The 15897-nt window shown below is 41.2% G+C and overlaps 1 protein-coding gene across 1 annotated transcript in view; it reads left to right on the forward strand.

Moving 5' to 3' along the window:
* Window positions 1-15897, forward strand: part of BLTP3A (bridge-like lipid transfer protein family member 3A) — a 54872-nt gene that overhangs the window by 7761 nt on the left and 31214 nt on the right. Inside the window, exons 2-3 of the mRNA XM_082226820.1 lie at window positions 12378-12540; window positions 14564-14602. Of these exons, the coding sequence (XP_082082946.1) occupies window positions 12378-12540; window positions 14564-14602 (202 nt within the window). The remainder of the gene's footprint in view (window positions 1-12377; window positions 12541-14563; window positions 14603-15897) is intronic.

The raw sequence follows: 15897 nt of genomic DNA on the forward strand, positions 1-15897 counted from the left end.
TGTGCTAGATGAACCAACGGTATTAGGAAGCTTCCTTTGTTCCTAAGAAGAGCAGCTTTGCATTCATGACTGTTTTATACCAAGTGGGGACCTTGGCCTAATTTCATGCAGTTGGCAAGGGGCAGGCGGGAGGTGCCAGAACAAAAGATTCACTTTGTTCTTTAACCTTGTACAGTGGTACCTCGGGTTACATACGCTTCAGGTTACGTATGCTTCAGGTGACAGACTCTGCTAACCCAGAAATAGTGCTACAGGTTAAGAACTTTGTTTCAGGATGAGAACAGAAATTGTGCTCCGGTGGCGCGGCAGCAGCAGGAGGCCCCGTTAGCTAAAGTGGTGCTTCAGGTTAAGAACAGTTTCAGGTTAAGTACGGACCTCTGGAACGAATTAAGTACTTAACCCGAGGTACCACTGTATACTGCTTTCAGATGAAGGGTGGTATACAAATTTAATAAATAGATTTAATTTTTTTTAAAAAAAAACTTTGTATATTCCTGGCATGCACTCCCTGAGATATTCCTCCCCAGGGAATGTGTCTCTTGAAAGTAAAAAAAGTTTCCCCACCCTTGGTTTAGATCACAACCTCCTTCATGTAACTGGATAATTTGCAAGACTTCGTTAAACTAGAGACTGTGGTTGCCTAAAATATCTGTTGCAGCTGAAAGGAAGTGTGAAACCACAAAACTTCAAACTGTTAAAAATGGATGATCTTTTAGTGGAATGGAACTTTTAGCATAAAGATGCATCCCCTAAAAGTGCTGTGTGTTTGAAAGTAAACCAGCTAGCAGTACACTCCGGGTGCTTGAATTTAACCATGTAATGCTTAAAATCAAGTGCACTTTGTCTTGAGCCTGAAGATTAAACCATAGAGGCAAAGGTGAAACCTTGCTTTAGCCTCCCCAGCTAAAGCTATGACAGGAAACATACTCGTAAGGCATATAGAATCATAGAGTTGGAAGTCATCTAGTCCAACCCCCTGCAATGCAGGAATCTCAACCAAAGCATCCATGACAGATGGCCATCCAACCTCTGCTTTAAAACCTTTGAGGAAGGAGAGTCCACTACCTCCCAAGGGAGTCTGTTTCACTGTTGAATAGCTCTTATTGTTAGAAAGTTCTTCTTGATGTTTAAGTTGGAATCTCCTCTCTTGTAACTTCAAGCCATTGGTTTGAGTCCTCCAGAGCAGGAGAAAACAAACCTCTATCTTCCATGGGATCACTCTCCTGTTTCTTTAGAAATAAAATGGGGATAAGGCTCGAATATCTTGGTATTGCTAAGACTTAATGCTTGTATAATTAACATAGGCAAAAAATATATAGTCACAAGTGTAGAGATGCAAATGGTTTAGGTTGTGGCTATCAGTTCTGCTTGGTAAGGTCAGAACTCTTGGTGATCCTGTCAGGGAATAATCTGTGTATACTCATTATTTTACGTACTTACTCACACTTTTTGCTTGGTTTGTATGCTTTATTCATTTGTTTTCTTACGTTTTATTAGATCAGCTAATGGGAGGGGGCATTAGTTTGAACGTGGAGGAAAGGAACAGACCAAAATCATTGCGGTTGGTCAAGAGCTTCTGCATGCAAGAAAATAGACCAAGATAGATTTAACTACTGTATGTCTTTCTGAAGTGAGATACCATGAACTCTCACAATCTAGTACAGTAAGCCCACAACTTATGCGTTTTTAAACTTGTGTGTATTCAGCTTTGCATGTGTGGCCAAGAAAGGAAGGAAGGAAGGAAGGAAGGAAGAAGAGGGGTCAGGGTTCTGGGAAAAGGACTTTGGCAATCCCACCTGCCATTGAACCCAATGTGTTTTGACTACATGCAATTTTGGCTTTAGGTGTGATCAAGTTTTAGGCTTACTGTATTAATAAGAGCATCCTGATGGTAGTTGGCAATACTTCTCTGTTCTTCAGTGCTGTTTCCTAATTGAACTGTTTGCTGCACAAGTACACTAGCAGCCCGAATTCTTAACATGTGGTTTCCCTCCTTAAACTTTGCCTTTTTATTCTCTCTCTCTCTGTGTGTGTGTGTAGTAGAGTGTCATCCAAGCTGCTACTTTTTTTTGTTTTTGTAGAATATATGTTTGGTACTCGCTTGGTTCTACTTCTTTTCCAAACAGAGCTATTTTTAGTTCTCTACTCTGATGCCTTCCCAAGATCATCTTATTACTGAATCTGAAGCTACTCTGCAATACTCCTTAAATGTTTGTCAGTGTTCAGAAATCATTGATCTTTTCTTCAACCCCTGATTGATTTTGAGCTAAAGCAAAGGAACTCTTGGCTTTTAAGAATATGGATTTGCCTAAGTGTCATTCATAATTTTGTGGTGTATATTCCAAGGCTCTTATTAAATAGCTAAATATGTCTGGTAGTAAATCTGCTTCATTGGATATATAAACACTTCCAAAAAGTAAATTCAAAGAATTATAGCTCTACCTGCCACACACATATTAAAATTCCCACCATGGTCTGCATTTAATTCATAAAAATGAAGACTTTTCAGCGTCTCAGTATTCATCTCATTTGGGTACTGTCCTCCTTTTAAGGAGGTCAACATAGCTGTCATGAGGTTCCTTTATTTATCTTTACAGCAACCCCTTGAGACTGACTTAGCTGAGTACAAGTGGAAAATGTATCTTTTTTTACATACTATGAAAATCTAGTTAGGTTGATCTTAGATAAATGGCATATGGGACGTTTCCAAATGGGAGTTTAATTTGCAAATGTGTTGTTTTGGCAACAGTTTTGTGTATTTTTTAAAATTATTGAATTTGTCCCTGTAAATGCATACAAGATTGGGGGAAATATGGGTTGGCTTTTTGATGCCAAAAGTATCATGTGGGTGCTGAAGGAAACAGGTATGCCTGAGGAGCACTGACTCCACAATAAACACTGCTTTGGAAGTACTGCAGGTCACAAAATAAAGCAAATATCCAATATCTGGCAACCAAAAAACCAAAATGATTTACGGTATGTCTATTAAGTAAGGTAACCAGGAAATATTATAAAGTGTCCAGATTTTTAAAAACTTTCTATATATGTATGTATGTGTGTATTTATAGAAGTGTTTAGACACCTCCCTCTTGCAAAACATCAGAGTGCTATACAACAACATAAAAGCAATGCAAAGCAGTCATTTACATAAATGACTGGCTACTCAAGGAATATTTTATTATTTACTTTATTTCATAAAAAATTTACAGCACTTGATTGTAAAAACAACAGCAAACAAACCTCTAAGTGATGTACAAAAAAATCAAATAAAATTATCACTAAGAACTTAATACTGCTCTTAAAGCAGTAATTTAAGACCTTTGAATAGTTAAAATAACAATAAACGAAGCAGATTGAAACTCACATCAACTTCTAAATATCCCTGTAGACCTGTCTAAACAAAAATGTTTTAGCAGGCGCCAAATAGGCAGGAAGTTCCAAAGTGTAGGTGCTGTCACACTAAAAGATCGAGGAAGACGGAGCAAAGAGAAATTTTCTCAAAAGAGGCTTCTACCTCTCCCCCAGTGCCATTTCATAAAAACAGTTATGCTGCCACTGCTGAATCACAATAGTACCAACAGTAGGAGCATGGGGAAGCCACTGCAATTAATATCTACGTAGGCTGTGTGTAGCAAACAACTCTTCTTTACCCTCAATTTTTCGATAGCTGACCTAAAGGAGATTATAGAACGCTAGAATGTTATCATAAATGTTTGGCTAACTAGGAATTTTTTTTGGGAATGGATATTGAATTTGAAATTCAGGGTGTTCAGACATGAACTTAGATTCAATTTTAAAGTGTACCTAAAAATGTAGACTCCTTACATCAGTAAGGATTTTTAAGAAAACACAGAAATAGGTTTGGCATTTCAAAAGTCCACTGTGTAAATGGCTTCAATTCCAATAGCAGATCCCACATATATACGGAAGCCACCACTCAAGTTACTTCTAAATAGTGTGGCTGATGTTACAATGAGGTCCACTAATAGAATTGTCAAAAAAGATGAATGTATAGAGAACACACTGGGCTGTTTGCCAGGTTCTGTTTCTGGCTTGAATAGGTTGTTGCTGATGACAAGTAGCAATTTCAGATTGCGATGCCTGTAAATAAGGGCAGTTCTTTACCTGAAGTTTCATTAATAGGGTAACCATCTTCCATAATCGGATGTTACAGTGAAGAAGTCCTGTATCACTCTCATAGGTCAAGAAAAGCTAGTCCATTAGAATTAGCAGTCTTGCTTAGTCATTTGTAAGAGTTAAGCCGTCCAGCTGAATTTAATTGAGTCAAGGTGGATCGAGTAGAAGCCTTAGAGTGCCACTCAAACCAAGACCCATTGGAGCAACACTGCCACTGCTGAGTCTACAGCTCCACCGGGCCATATGTCTAGATTTTCTCATAATTTTTGAAATATGGCAACACTACACTGTTCATACTAAGCTGGGGGAAAGAAACACTTCTGCCTCATCCAGCCCCTTTCTAGTATGACAAATCAAGGGTTTGGATTGTTTTATATATCACTAGAGAAGTTTTGAAGGTTTAGGATTTACAAACCTAAAACAATCCTCAGAACTTTAAAACTCAATGAAGGACTCAGCTGCAAATGTATTTGATTCAGTTGTAGAAAGGCTTGATAGCAATGCCTTTTTGTGGAAATTCTGGTAGAGTTGCTAACCAATAGATTATTTACTGCTTTTATAAAACATTTGGTCCTCAATTTTTCTCATTTATTTATTTATCACCTGCTTTTCAGGACACATTGTCCTTACAAGGTGAGGCCCTCCAAATGAATGATGTTGGACTGCAACTGCCTCCTTCCTTGACCATTGGCCATGATATCAGTGGTATCTCTTGACCATGCTATCTCTAGGCTAATGAAAATTGAATTCAAAGATTTCTGGAGGCCCAGAGGTTCCACGCACATGCTTCAGTTAACTCTGGAATTTGTAGTTTTGTTAAGGGGTTGAGTGACTGTTACAGGAAATTCTAATCACCTTCAGACCTACCGTATTTTTCGCTCTATAGGACGCACTTTTTCCCCTCCAAAAATGAAGGGGAAATGTGTGTGCGTCCTATGGAGCGAATGCAGGCTCCTTGGCTTCGCGGCGATGCGTCTGTCCTGAAAGCTGGAGGAGGAACAGAAGGGTCTCCTTCTGTTCAGCTTCGCTGAAGAGTGCTGCGCCTTTTCCCTCTCTGTGCAGCGCCTCTCCTGTGAAGGAGAGGCGCTGCGCAGAGAGAGAGAGAAGGCGCAGTGCCCCTTGAGCAACGCGCCTATCAAGCGAAGCCCGAGGAGGAACAGAAGGGTCTCCTTCTGTTCCTTCTCCAGCTTCGCTGAAGGGCGCTGCGCCTTCTCCCTCTCTGCGCAGCGCCTCTCCTGTGAAGCAGAGGCGCTGCGCAGAGAGAGAGAGAGAGAGAGAGAAGGCGCAGCACCCCTTGAGCGACGCGCCTGTCATGCGAAGCCGGAGGAGGAACAGAAGGGTCTCCTTCTGTTCCTTCTCCAGCTTCGCTGAAGGGGCGCTGCGCCCTCTCCCTCCTCGGGCTTCGCAGCGACGCGCCTGTCCAGCGAAGCCCGAGGAGGAACAGAAGGGTCTCCTTCTGTTCCTTCTCCAGCTTCGCTGAAGGGGCGCTGCGCCCTCTCCCTCTCTGCGCAGCACCTTTCCTGTGAAGGAGGGGCGCTGCACAGAGAGAGAGAAGGCGCAGTGCCCCTTCAGCGACGCGTCTGTCCTGGCTTCTGCTTTAGCCCTGCGCAGCCTCTTTGGGCAGGGGGAGCCTTCATCCCGCTGCCCTGAAGAGGCTTGGCGGGGTTACCCCAGAAGCCAGAACAGCCACACGGTATCCCAGAAGCCAGATCCCTCTTGCTGTTCTGGCTTCTGGGGTTCAGAATAATTTTTTCTTGTTTTCCGCCTCCCAAAACTAGGTGCGCCCTATGGTGCGAAAAATACGGTAATTGTGTGGATGAAGCAATAACAAGTCCAAGTCTGGTCTGATTGATATCCCACCTCTGCCCCGTCTTATAAAGTATTGCTAGTGCAACTGAGCCATGATTAGCTAAAATGAGTTAGCCAAGTTAGAATCTACTAGTGTATTGCTCCTTTGGTCATGTACATACAGGCAACGACCAATTAATGCACGCCCCAAAGATGCACATCACTGAACCAGGATGTGACCCAATAACATAATATAGACACAAAAAGGGTGGAACGGGGGTGGAGCAGAATGGAATGGGGCCATAACAGGGCAGAGCATGCTTATATGCACTCTGCCAACATGTGCAGGGGTCGGGAACAGAACCCTCATGTGAAGTGCTCATCAGCTGTATATCCACGTGGTAACCACAATGCAATTATGAAAGTTGCCTACCTTTATTGATATATGGAAAAGAGAAACTTCTTTTCTGCCTCAGCATTCTAAGGCTCAGTGTACACATAATGCTAAGCCAAACTATGGCTTAATGTGATCCCAGATAGGAGATTGTGGTGGCTAAACTCTTCCTCTGGTACTCCTGCTTCTGCTGCTATACTGTCCAGGGCTAAGAACTCAGGCTGTGGTTTGTCGCCTCCAGACAAATCATGAGCCTGTGTTTGGTTGACATGATAAACCCAAACCATGGTTTAGCACCAGGTAGTGCAGCTGCAGTCAGACTAGGAAATAAGTGCAGTGGTTACAGTCTTCTCTCTGGGAACCCATGTGTTCATGCTAAGCCATGGCATGGCTAAATGTTACATGCAAACTGGGTTTAATTAATGAGGGTATGCGATATACTCCATATTCTCTAGTGTCTCCTGTTCTAGTTTCCTATTGGTAATCTTCCTGCAGTTCCACACTTCAAATCTAAAAAGAAAATCTATTTTGGACAGGCTACAGGGAACTATTTGCTTCCTGTCTACTTTGTGAGCCTGAGAAACTAACAGACAGCCAAGTTACCCTCCTTCCTCTCAATTGTTAAATTAGCATTTCTGTCTGTTGCCCGCAGAAACAGATGATGTGAGCTGGAACAAGTTACTTTTCTCACTTCTCATTTTGTATATACTGTGATAACATTAGAAAATGTTACTTAGCCTGGCTGCCCTTGGCTGTTTGAGGCAGGGTGATCTCTTGTTTGCCGCAGGAGCAGCCACACATTAATGCAAATATGTCTATCTCTTTTTGTGAACACAAGATATTTTTAGGTGTGTTGCAGAGTTCATTGTTACTGTTGCACTGCAGAATGGCATGAAAGTCATGGCTCTGGGAATATAACATGGTTTCACTGTTCACTGATATTATTGTTGCTTCAATCCATCAACCTCTGATGGATGATTTAGAAGGATTGGGTCCAGCATCACTTTTGCTGTGCTTGTGTGCCAGTATCCATACTCATCCATACTCACATCTCAACGCAGCTCCTTCCTTGGAAGCATCTTCAGGGTTGGAGGTACACACAGTAGTCAATAAACACTCATGGATGCCATAAAGATTCAGTCAAGTGTAGAACTTTACTTGACAGGCATAAAAGCCTATTGGTAGCAAATATATACAGCCATTCACCACTGCCATGGTCAAGGCATGCTTAGAGTCCAGCAAGAGTCCAAGACTCTCTGTTTCTCTCACCACAAGACACAAGCAAGAGACGAACAAGTTATACAGAACCATTGGTATCAATACTTCCTGTCACACTGTGCATGTCCAAAGAACAGTTCCCACAGAAAATGTTCTTGCATAGACAAAACAATCTCAGCCTTCTGCTGCTTCTTGAGACTTCTTTTCTGTTTCTGGAACAAATGATTCTCTCTCACACACAGAGAATATCCAACAATAATTTCATGCAGTGAATAAAAGCTCAGAAGAGAATCAGAAGGCGGAGGATTGTCCAGGTGATACCTTTTCCTACATCTGGTCGCACCTGCCTGAAAGTGCAAGAAAAGGTATTGCAAGAAAGAGGTATTAACTAGTACAAGGAATTTGAGCAGCTACTGTTGTGGACTGTGCTTCCTGCAGTGCTCCTGTTAGTCTCTAGCCTGGGATTTGCATTAGCAGAGATAGATGGAGGCTTCACAGTGTCTATGTGTAGCATGCAAGCATCAGGCACTTTGAATCAGCATGCCTAACAAAAAAATAATCCCAACCACCTAGAAGCCAACTTGTATATTAGTTACACATTAAGGAGATCAGGAAAGTAGCTGATTCCTATGAGGAGTGTAATGTGTGGAGATGGCAACTCTTGCAGATTGAGGTTGAATCCTGACAAGACAGAAGTACTGTTTTTGGGGGACAGGCGGGCAGGTGTGGAGGATTCCCTGGTCCTGAATGGGGTAACTGTGCCCCTGAAGGACCAGGTGCACAGCCTGGGAGTCATTTTGGACTCACAGCTGTCCATGGAGGCACAGGTCAAATCTGTGTCCAGGGCAGCTGTTTACCAGCTCCATCTGGTACGTAGGCTGAGACCCTATCTGCCTGCGGACTGTCTCGCCAGAGTGGTGCATGCTCTGGTTATCTCCCACTTGGACTACTGCAATGCACTCTACGTGGGGCTACCTTTGAAGGTGACTCGGAAACTACAACTAATCCAGAATGCGGCAGCTAGACTGGTGACTGGGGGCGGCCGCCGAGACCATATAACACCGGTCTTGAAAGACCTACATTGGCTCCCAGTACGTTTCCGAGCACAATTCAAAGTGTTGGTGCTGACCTTTAAAGCCCTAAACGGCCTCGGTCCAGTATACCTGAAGGAGCGTCTCCACCCCCATCATTCTGCCCGGACGCTGAGGTCCAGTGCTGAGGGCCTTCTGGCGGTTCCCTCATTGCGAGAAGCAAAGCTACAGGGAACCAGGCAGAGGGCCTTCTTGGTAGTGGCGCCCGCCCTGTGGAACGCCCTTCCAGCAGATGTCAAAGCAATAAACAACTACCTGACATTCAGAAGACATCTTAAGGCAGCCCTGTTCAGGGAAGTTTTTAATGTGTGATATTTTACTGTATTTTTGGTTTCTATGGAAGCCGCCCAGAGTGGCTGGGGAGGCCTAGCCAGATGGACGGGGTATAAATAATAAATTATTATTATTATTATTATTATTATTATTATTATTATTATTATTATTATTATTGCAGTACTGTGGCAGCCACTTTTGTGGACAAGGAATACATATTCAGCCACCCCTTTCATGGAAGTTCCTGCTGTAGTACTAAAGAGTATCTGCCTAATTATACTGCTTATATGATTAGATCATTGTCTATGCTACTAAATGCACATAGAGAGGCCAGTGAAATGTATGAATTAGCCATAAATTGGGTTCACCAGGTTCTCAGCTGTCTGTTCAGCATCTGTTTCTTGCAGAGTCACAGCCAAACCTGGAACTGATTCTACTTGTGACCAGAATAGCCCTTGTTCACTCTTCTTTTCCCTGCTGAGTTTCTGGCAGAGTTTTGCTGAAGTCTGTCTTTGTGAAAGGCATAATGAAGTAGTGCTTTTTCAGGCAAAGGGAAATGAGAGAACCACAGGGCGTGATTAACACTGGAATCTAATCTTACTCTTGCCAACAATTGGGTCTTTTCTTCTCCACCTGCTGGGCTGCTGTGAAGAATTAGAATTAGTAAAGAGGAATGTGTGCGAAATGCTTTTGGGTTTTCAGTAATTAGCAAATTATCAGGCGGATAATCTCCATGAACTGGGATCCAGAAAGGATGAAGATACATTATCACATAGTTTCAGTTCAGATTGTTTCTTGTTGAGAACATTTTTCTATGGAGCTAGGTCCTTTGGAGAGAGGAATGGGCAGGATAACTTGATCTGTTTTTCCCTTGACAGTCCCTGTGGCCTGTGACCACACTGAGAGACCTGGTTACAGCCTTATTGCACCAACCCAGAGTGATGTTGAATCATGTTAATGTTATGTGCTTTAAATAGAACTATTTTTTTGCAGAGTGATATAGTACTCTACTAGTTGCAGATTAGATACAGCCTAGGGATTTGTGTGTCTAGAGAGAAATAAAGGCTTAAATTGTTCTCTCATGGCCCTATTCACATCTTCATTGTATATACATCAGGGAGAAAACAATCCCAGCCACTGCTACCTCATTGAATATAACTAATTAAATCAGGCACTCTGAATCAGTAAAAGCTTGACCATCTCAGGAGTGTATGCTAATTTCTCTTCCTTGAATTTCCAGTTTTAGCAAAAAGACACAACTCATGTGCATGGTATTAATCCATTAGTATCCTCTTCCTTGTGTTGGGGAGAAGGACTGCTCAGTGGTAAAGCACATGTTTTGCATGCAAAAGTTCCCAGGTTCAATTCCTGGTATCTCCTGATATGACTGGAAAAGACTTCTGTCTGAAACATTGGAGAGTTACTGCCAAATAGTCCAGTCCAGAGGTAGGCAGAAGGTAGATCAGGGTCCACTGGTAGATTTCTAGGTGATTTTCAGTAGATCAGCAAGTGCTTCTGATTTCCAATTGTCTGAAAATAGCAACAACTAAAATGTTTTCACTTTCTAAATTAGGCTGATGGTGTGGGGGCCCTTGGCCTAGCTTTGCTAAAGCAATACTGTACCTACATATATTTGCCCAACTGAGCCACCATTTTGCACCTGGCTCCAGTTGGTAGATCTCAGAGTTTTTGCTGTTTTTAAAAAAAGTACATCCCACAAGTCAGAGGTCTGCTCATCCCTAGTGTAGACATTCTTGAGCTAGAACAGCTAGTTGAGCTGTTCGACAGTGGAATTTGCTGCCAAGGAGTGTGGTGGAGTCTCCTTCTTTGGAGGTCTTTAAGCAGAGGCTTGACAACCATATGTCAGGAGTGCTCTGATGGTGTTTCCTGCTTGGCAGGGGGTTGGACTCGATGGCCCTTGTGGTCTATTCCAACTCTATGATTCTATGACAGATGGTTTGACGCTGTATAAAGAAACTTCCGGGGGGGGGCATCGTTAAGAGACTAAGAGCAAGATAAAGTTAATTTGTGCATTCCTTCGTACTCCCTCCCAAGGTTTGCTTTAACCTGGGTATAATTTTTCCTGTGCATCAGTACTAACCAGGATTGTGGCTAATCAGGATTGCCCTTGTACTCAGAGTTGAATAACCATTTCAAGCCCTGGTTCTAGATCTGGTCACGGCAGCAATCCTTGCTACTGTTCATTTGTGATGCAGCTGTAGTGTTACACTGTCGAGGGTGGGAGAATGTGAGCTTGCAGAACATTCATGATATCCCTGTCATGCTAAGCAAATTAGGAATGTTACATCTATATCAGGCCAGAGGAAGAAAGTGAAAACATACACTGGTAAATTTCTGTCATTATGTATCTGAACTTGGTGTTTTCACCCCTCCTCATAATGTTCCCAGTATCAACAAGAGCTGGGAGTTTTCTGGGATTGGGCAATTCTAAGAGATAGTTTTGGTATGAGTGATCCACAAGGGAGAGGGTATCAGGCAACCCTGCACAATCCCACAGCAAGCTTGCTATTAACCTCAGATTGTGATAAACTCCTTTCTTTTTGCTGCTTAAGTCCTGCCTCATGCTAAATGGTTGCTTACAGAAAGCTTGTGGTAACTTCACATTATGGTGACGATATAGGGGAAATATCTGAACAAACATTAATTATGCAGTGTAATATTTCTGAACAGGGAACTCACAATTAACAACTAGGTTTGAAAAAGGACAGCAATTCTCTTTTGCAGTGGATAACAAGGAGATGGCTGGTGTAAGTTGCTTGGAAGGACAGGACAAGATTTTCCAGCATAGAGGAAAACAGGTTCACAGCTGAGCCTAAGTATATTAACTCATAAATGGGCAGAGAATTGCAGCCAGGGATTAAAAGGGCTGAATATCAAAAGAGAAGCCCCAAGTATAAATTTAAAAGAAATGCACTTCATAGTTTCACTGCCATCTTTGCTTTCCCACTGCTTAAGGTATTCATACCAAAGTCTATTCTATTTTCCATTCCACTCCATTCTTCTACCTGTCATTTTACCCTGAAAGCGTTTACAGTTTTTATCCAGCATTAGAACTATCCTCAGTCATCATATTGACTCTAATATCCGAGACCTACTCGGCAGGCAAGTGTACTGAAAGATATATGTGTTTTCTAGGAGGAGGAATTAACAGCTAATAATTATAGTTACTAGCAACAAGAGAACTTAATTTGCTCCAGCAGAATTTTATCCAGATAAATGTGGCTGTCTGTATTATTTTTTGCAGCATTTTAAATGTAAAACGGATTTTAAAATTTTCATATTTCTCACTATATAATCTTGCAAAGGAGGACACTGCAAGAAGTAGATCATTTCATGACATAATTCTTACTTTACAACAAGAATTATGGTGAATGAGCTGAATCTGAGATGAAAGGTTGCTCTGTCCACTGATCCATGCAAGCTTTAGCTCTTTCTCTTTTTCCCCTTGGCAACAGGTTTACAAAGAACCTCTCTCCTGATAAGATCAACCTGAGCACACTCAAAGGACAAGGGCAGCTGACTAACCTTGAACTAGATGAAGAAGTCCTGCAGAATGTATTGGAATTGCCCACCTGGCTTGCCATTACTCGGGTCTTTTGTAACAAGGCTTCCATCAGGGTGAGTTAAATTATCAGCAAAAGCTTTTGCAGTGCTGAAAGTATTTCTTGTCCTGACTACATGCCATTCTTCCTACTTCCGTACTAAACAAGTGCAATCCTCACCCCAAGCTGCTCTGGCTTTGTACCCAAATCGCTAATCTTCCCATACAAGTGCTATGAAATCTGCTCCAATAACTGGCACAAGAGGATCAAGTTCTGAACCAGAAACGCTGCAGAAATTACAAGCAGACTGGTTAAATTCAGTTTTAAATTGATTGTTCTGTTTCATCTGAATTTGTTCTGTTTAAATGCATAATTGCAAGGATTGTATTTAGTAGTTGCAATTGAACATTTACACACAGAGCGCAATGTTCTCCTCTTGAAAATGTTGCCCCAAGCTCTTTTTGAAGCAGGAAATTGATTTTTCAGTTGATGTAAGCGAGTAATCGTTTAAGCTCCATTAGGATTACCCATAGTGGCACAAACCCCATGCAAAATGGTTTAGGAGATTGTTAATAAAAAGTGCAGCTTTGATTTGAACTGTTCCCAGAGTAATGACCCCATCGGCTCTTTTACCTTCTTTGTTTAATACTCAGAGCTGCTTTTCATGTTACTGCTTTTTGATAGGGATGTTAATACTTGCAACATTTTAGGAACATTTTATCGGCTGAAACACCAGAAATGTCTCTTCCTTCTCAGTACATGTATGGAGAAACCACTAGAGAGTTGAAATTACTGATCCTCCTTTTGCCAACACATTTTAATTTTTTTCTGCAATGTCTATTAATATGCTTGTTGATAAATTAACATGAGAAGCAGCCCTTGCAAAAAATGCAAAGCAAACACAATAAGGGAGTGGACTGTTTGTTATGCTCCCAAATATGAGACTGTATAACTAATGCAAACAGCAAGATTTCTCATGTGTAACATGACTCAGGATTTGATCTGCATGCGCATTGGCAAGCCTGGTTATGAAAAATGTAACAGGCCCAATCTTTTTCAGGTTAATGGAAGGTTACATAAAAAACAGAAATTACAGAAACCAGCGAGGTGAAGGTTTCCTTTCATTGTCTCTAGAAAGACCATCTCATACTTCAGGGTCTCGGTACTGGATAAGTGTTTTAAAAGATAGCTGGAAAAGGGGCTTTGTAGCAATTCACTAACATTTAACAGCATTTCAGGTTTTGAATAAGGGTTATGAGGAGCTCATTACAGTAATTACATTGATTTGCATACAAAGATGAAGTTAACATGACAGTTATGCAAGGGGGATAACTGATGGGAATCCTCAGATGCTCCAAACTATAAGAAAGAAGATTCCACCTAAACATTAGGAAGAACTTCCTGACAGTAAGAGCTGTTTGACAGTGGAATTTGCTGCCAAGGAGTGTGGTGGAGTCTCCTTCTTTGGAGGTCTTTAAGCAGAGGCTTGACAACCATATGTCAGGAGTGCTCTGATGGTGTTTCCTGCTTGGCAGGGGGTTGGACTCGATGGCCCTTGTGGTCTCTTCCAACTCTATGATTCTATGATCTCTGGGGTAGGGGTAACCACCACATGGTCTGAGGGACAGTGGACCAGCCCACAGCTGAAAAAGGTTGCTGACCCGAACAGTCTGGAGGGCCTTCCAATTCCCTGGAGTCTCCTTTCATGGGTATGGGAGATTACAGAGAGGTGGAACTGCTAACTTTCCTACATGGGTGGAAATGCCTTTGGCTGGTGCAGCAGGATATTTGGATCCAAGCCCTTGTTTCCTCTTTGGCTGTATATTGTACTTGGGCATCTGATAAAGTAGGCATGAAGGCTCATGACACAATAAATCTAAAGACCCAAAGCACTCTTTGTTCTTTATCAAATGTCTTCTGCATGCAAGGGTACAAGAAATAGTATTGTCCTCAAGCAGCTTGTATTTCCATAGAGCTGCTTTTACAGTGTCACTTTTCAGAGCAGCAGTTTGCTGGAACTGATCATATTACTGTCACCCTGAATCTATTTAGCCCTTGTGACAGTTCGTGTTTATTTTACATCTGCTTTCTTGTTACAGATCCAGTGGACAAAGCTGAAGACTCACCCAATCTGTCTGGTAATGGCCTTGCTTACCTGTTAGTGAGAACTTGTAACTCTAGATGGTTTCAGAAAAAGAGAGAGCCTGTGTTTTCAATGCTGGAACTTCAGGCGATATATACTTCTGCTGTTGATCAAATTGGTGGCAGCATAGGGCTATTACCAATATTGCAACTTTCATTGAGAGGTATAGTCCTGTATAATTCCAATGATTAAAATTAAAATGTGGGAAGGAAAGAACTGATACCTAACCCACTAGTGAAATAAACTGAATTTTCCATATATGCATTTCATTGTATATTAGCCATTTTTTATATTATAATGTTCCTTCTTGCATTTTACTAGTTGCTTCCAAGGCAAACATCTAGCTTTGATTCAGTTGTGATTCAATTGTGTTAAGTCACTTCTGAGATTATTGCCTTACCTGTGTACACTCAAAAATTATACACAAATGCAGTTTTGTGTTTTTTAGAGTAGTGACTTGTGAGAATGAAATAATTTTTTTAGCATGGTTGTAGTAGGCTAAGTAAAGGTCTTTTCTTTTCAGATCTAACACAAAAATGTCTTTTGTATTGTAATTTTTATTTTTATTTTAGCAGCTTATTGGTCCTTTTGAGGGGATGAGAATACTGTTGGGATTTTGAGGGGCATTTGACGTACATGGACAATATGTCAATTCCTTACCTAGAAATGTCTGTCATATAGAAATGTTGCAATATGTAAAGTAGACATAAATTTGCCCTGAATCTAGGCATACGTTTTAATATGTTTTAGTATTTAACTTTTGTGTGTTTTATAGTACAGTTGTGATTTCCCCCCGCCCTTGATTTTACTATTTTAGATTTTGTAAATCTATTTAAGGGTTTTTAAAATAATCAAGTGGTGTATAAATGTTATGAAATAAAATAAATACAATAAATTATGGCGGAACTATGTTTTCTTGCAGACAAGTGTTCCCTAATTTGCCTTTTCTGGAATAAAGTAATGGTGGGAGTTGCCAACATTTACAAGGGTAAATAATTGAGTAGGAAGAAAAGGTATTTAATCCCACTTGTTTGCCAATACTTGACTGGAGATTCCCCCAATCTCAAGGCTGTTTCCCCCCTAGCTGAACTTACTTACAGTTTCAAAGCTTGAGTAGGCAGGATATGTAATAATAATAATAATAATAATAATAATAATATTAAAGGGCGGTAGCCAACTAAGGCTTACTCAAGAATTTATTTCAATGGGTCTCAAGATAATTTACCAATATTAAGACACTTTTATAAAGGACTATATAAACTTGGGAAGCATATGAAAGAGAAGAAAAAT

The sequence above is a fragment of the Podarcis vaucheri genome (genome assembly GCF_965113315.1).
Source record: "Podarcis vaucheri genome assembly, chromosome: 6".
Classification (NCBI taxonomy): domain Eukaryota; kingdom Metazoa; phylum Chordata; class Lepidosauria; order Squamata; family Lacertidae; genus Podarcis; species Podarcis vaucheri.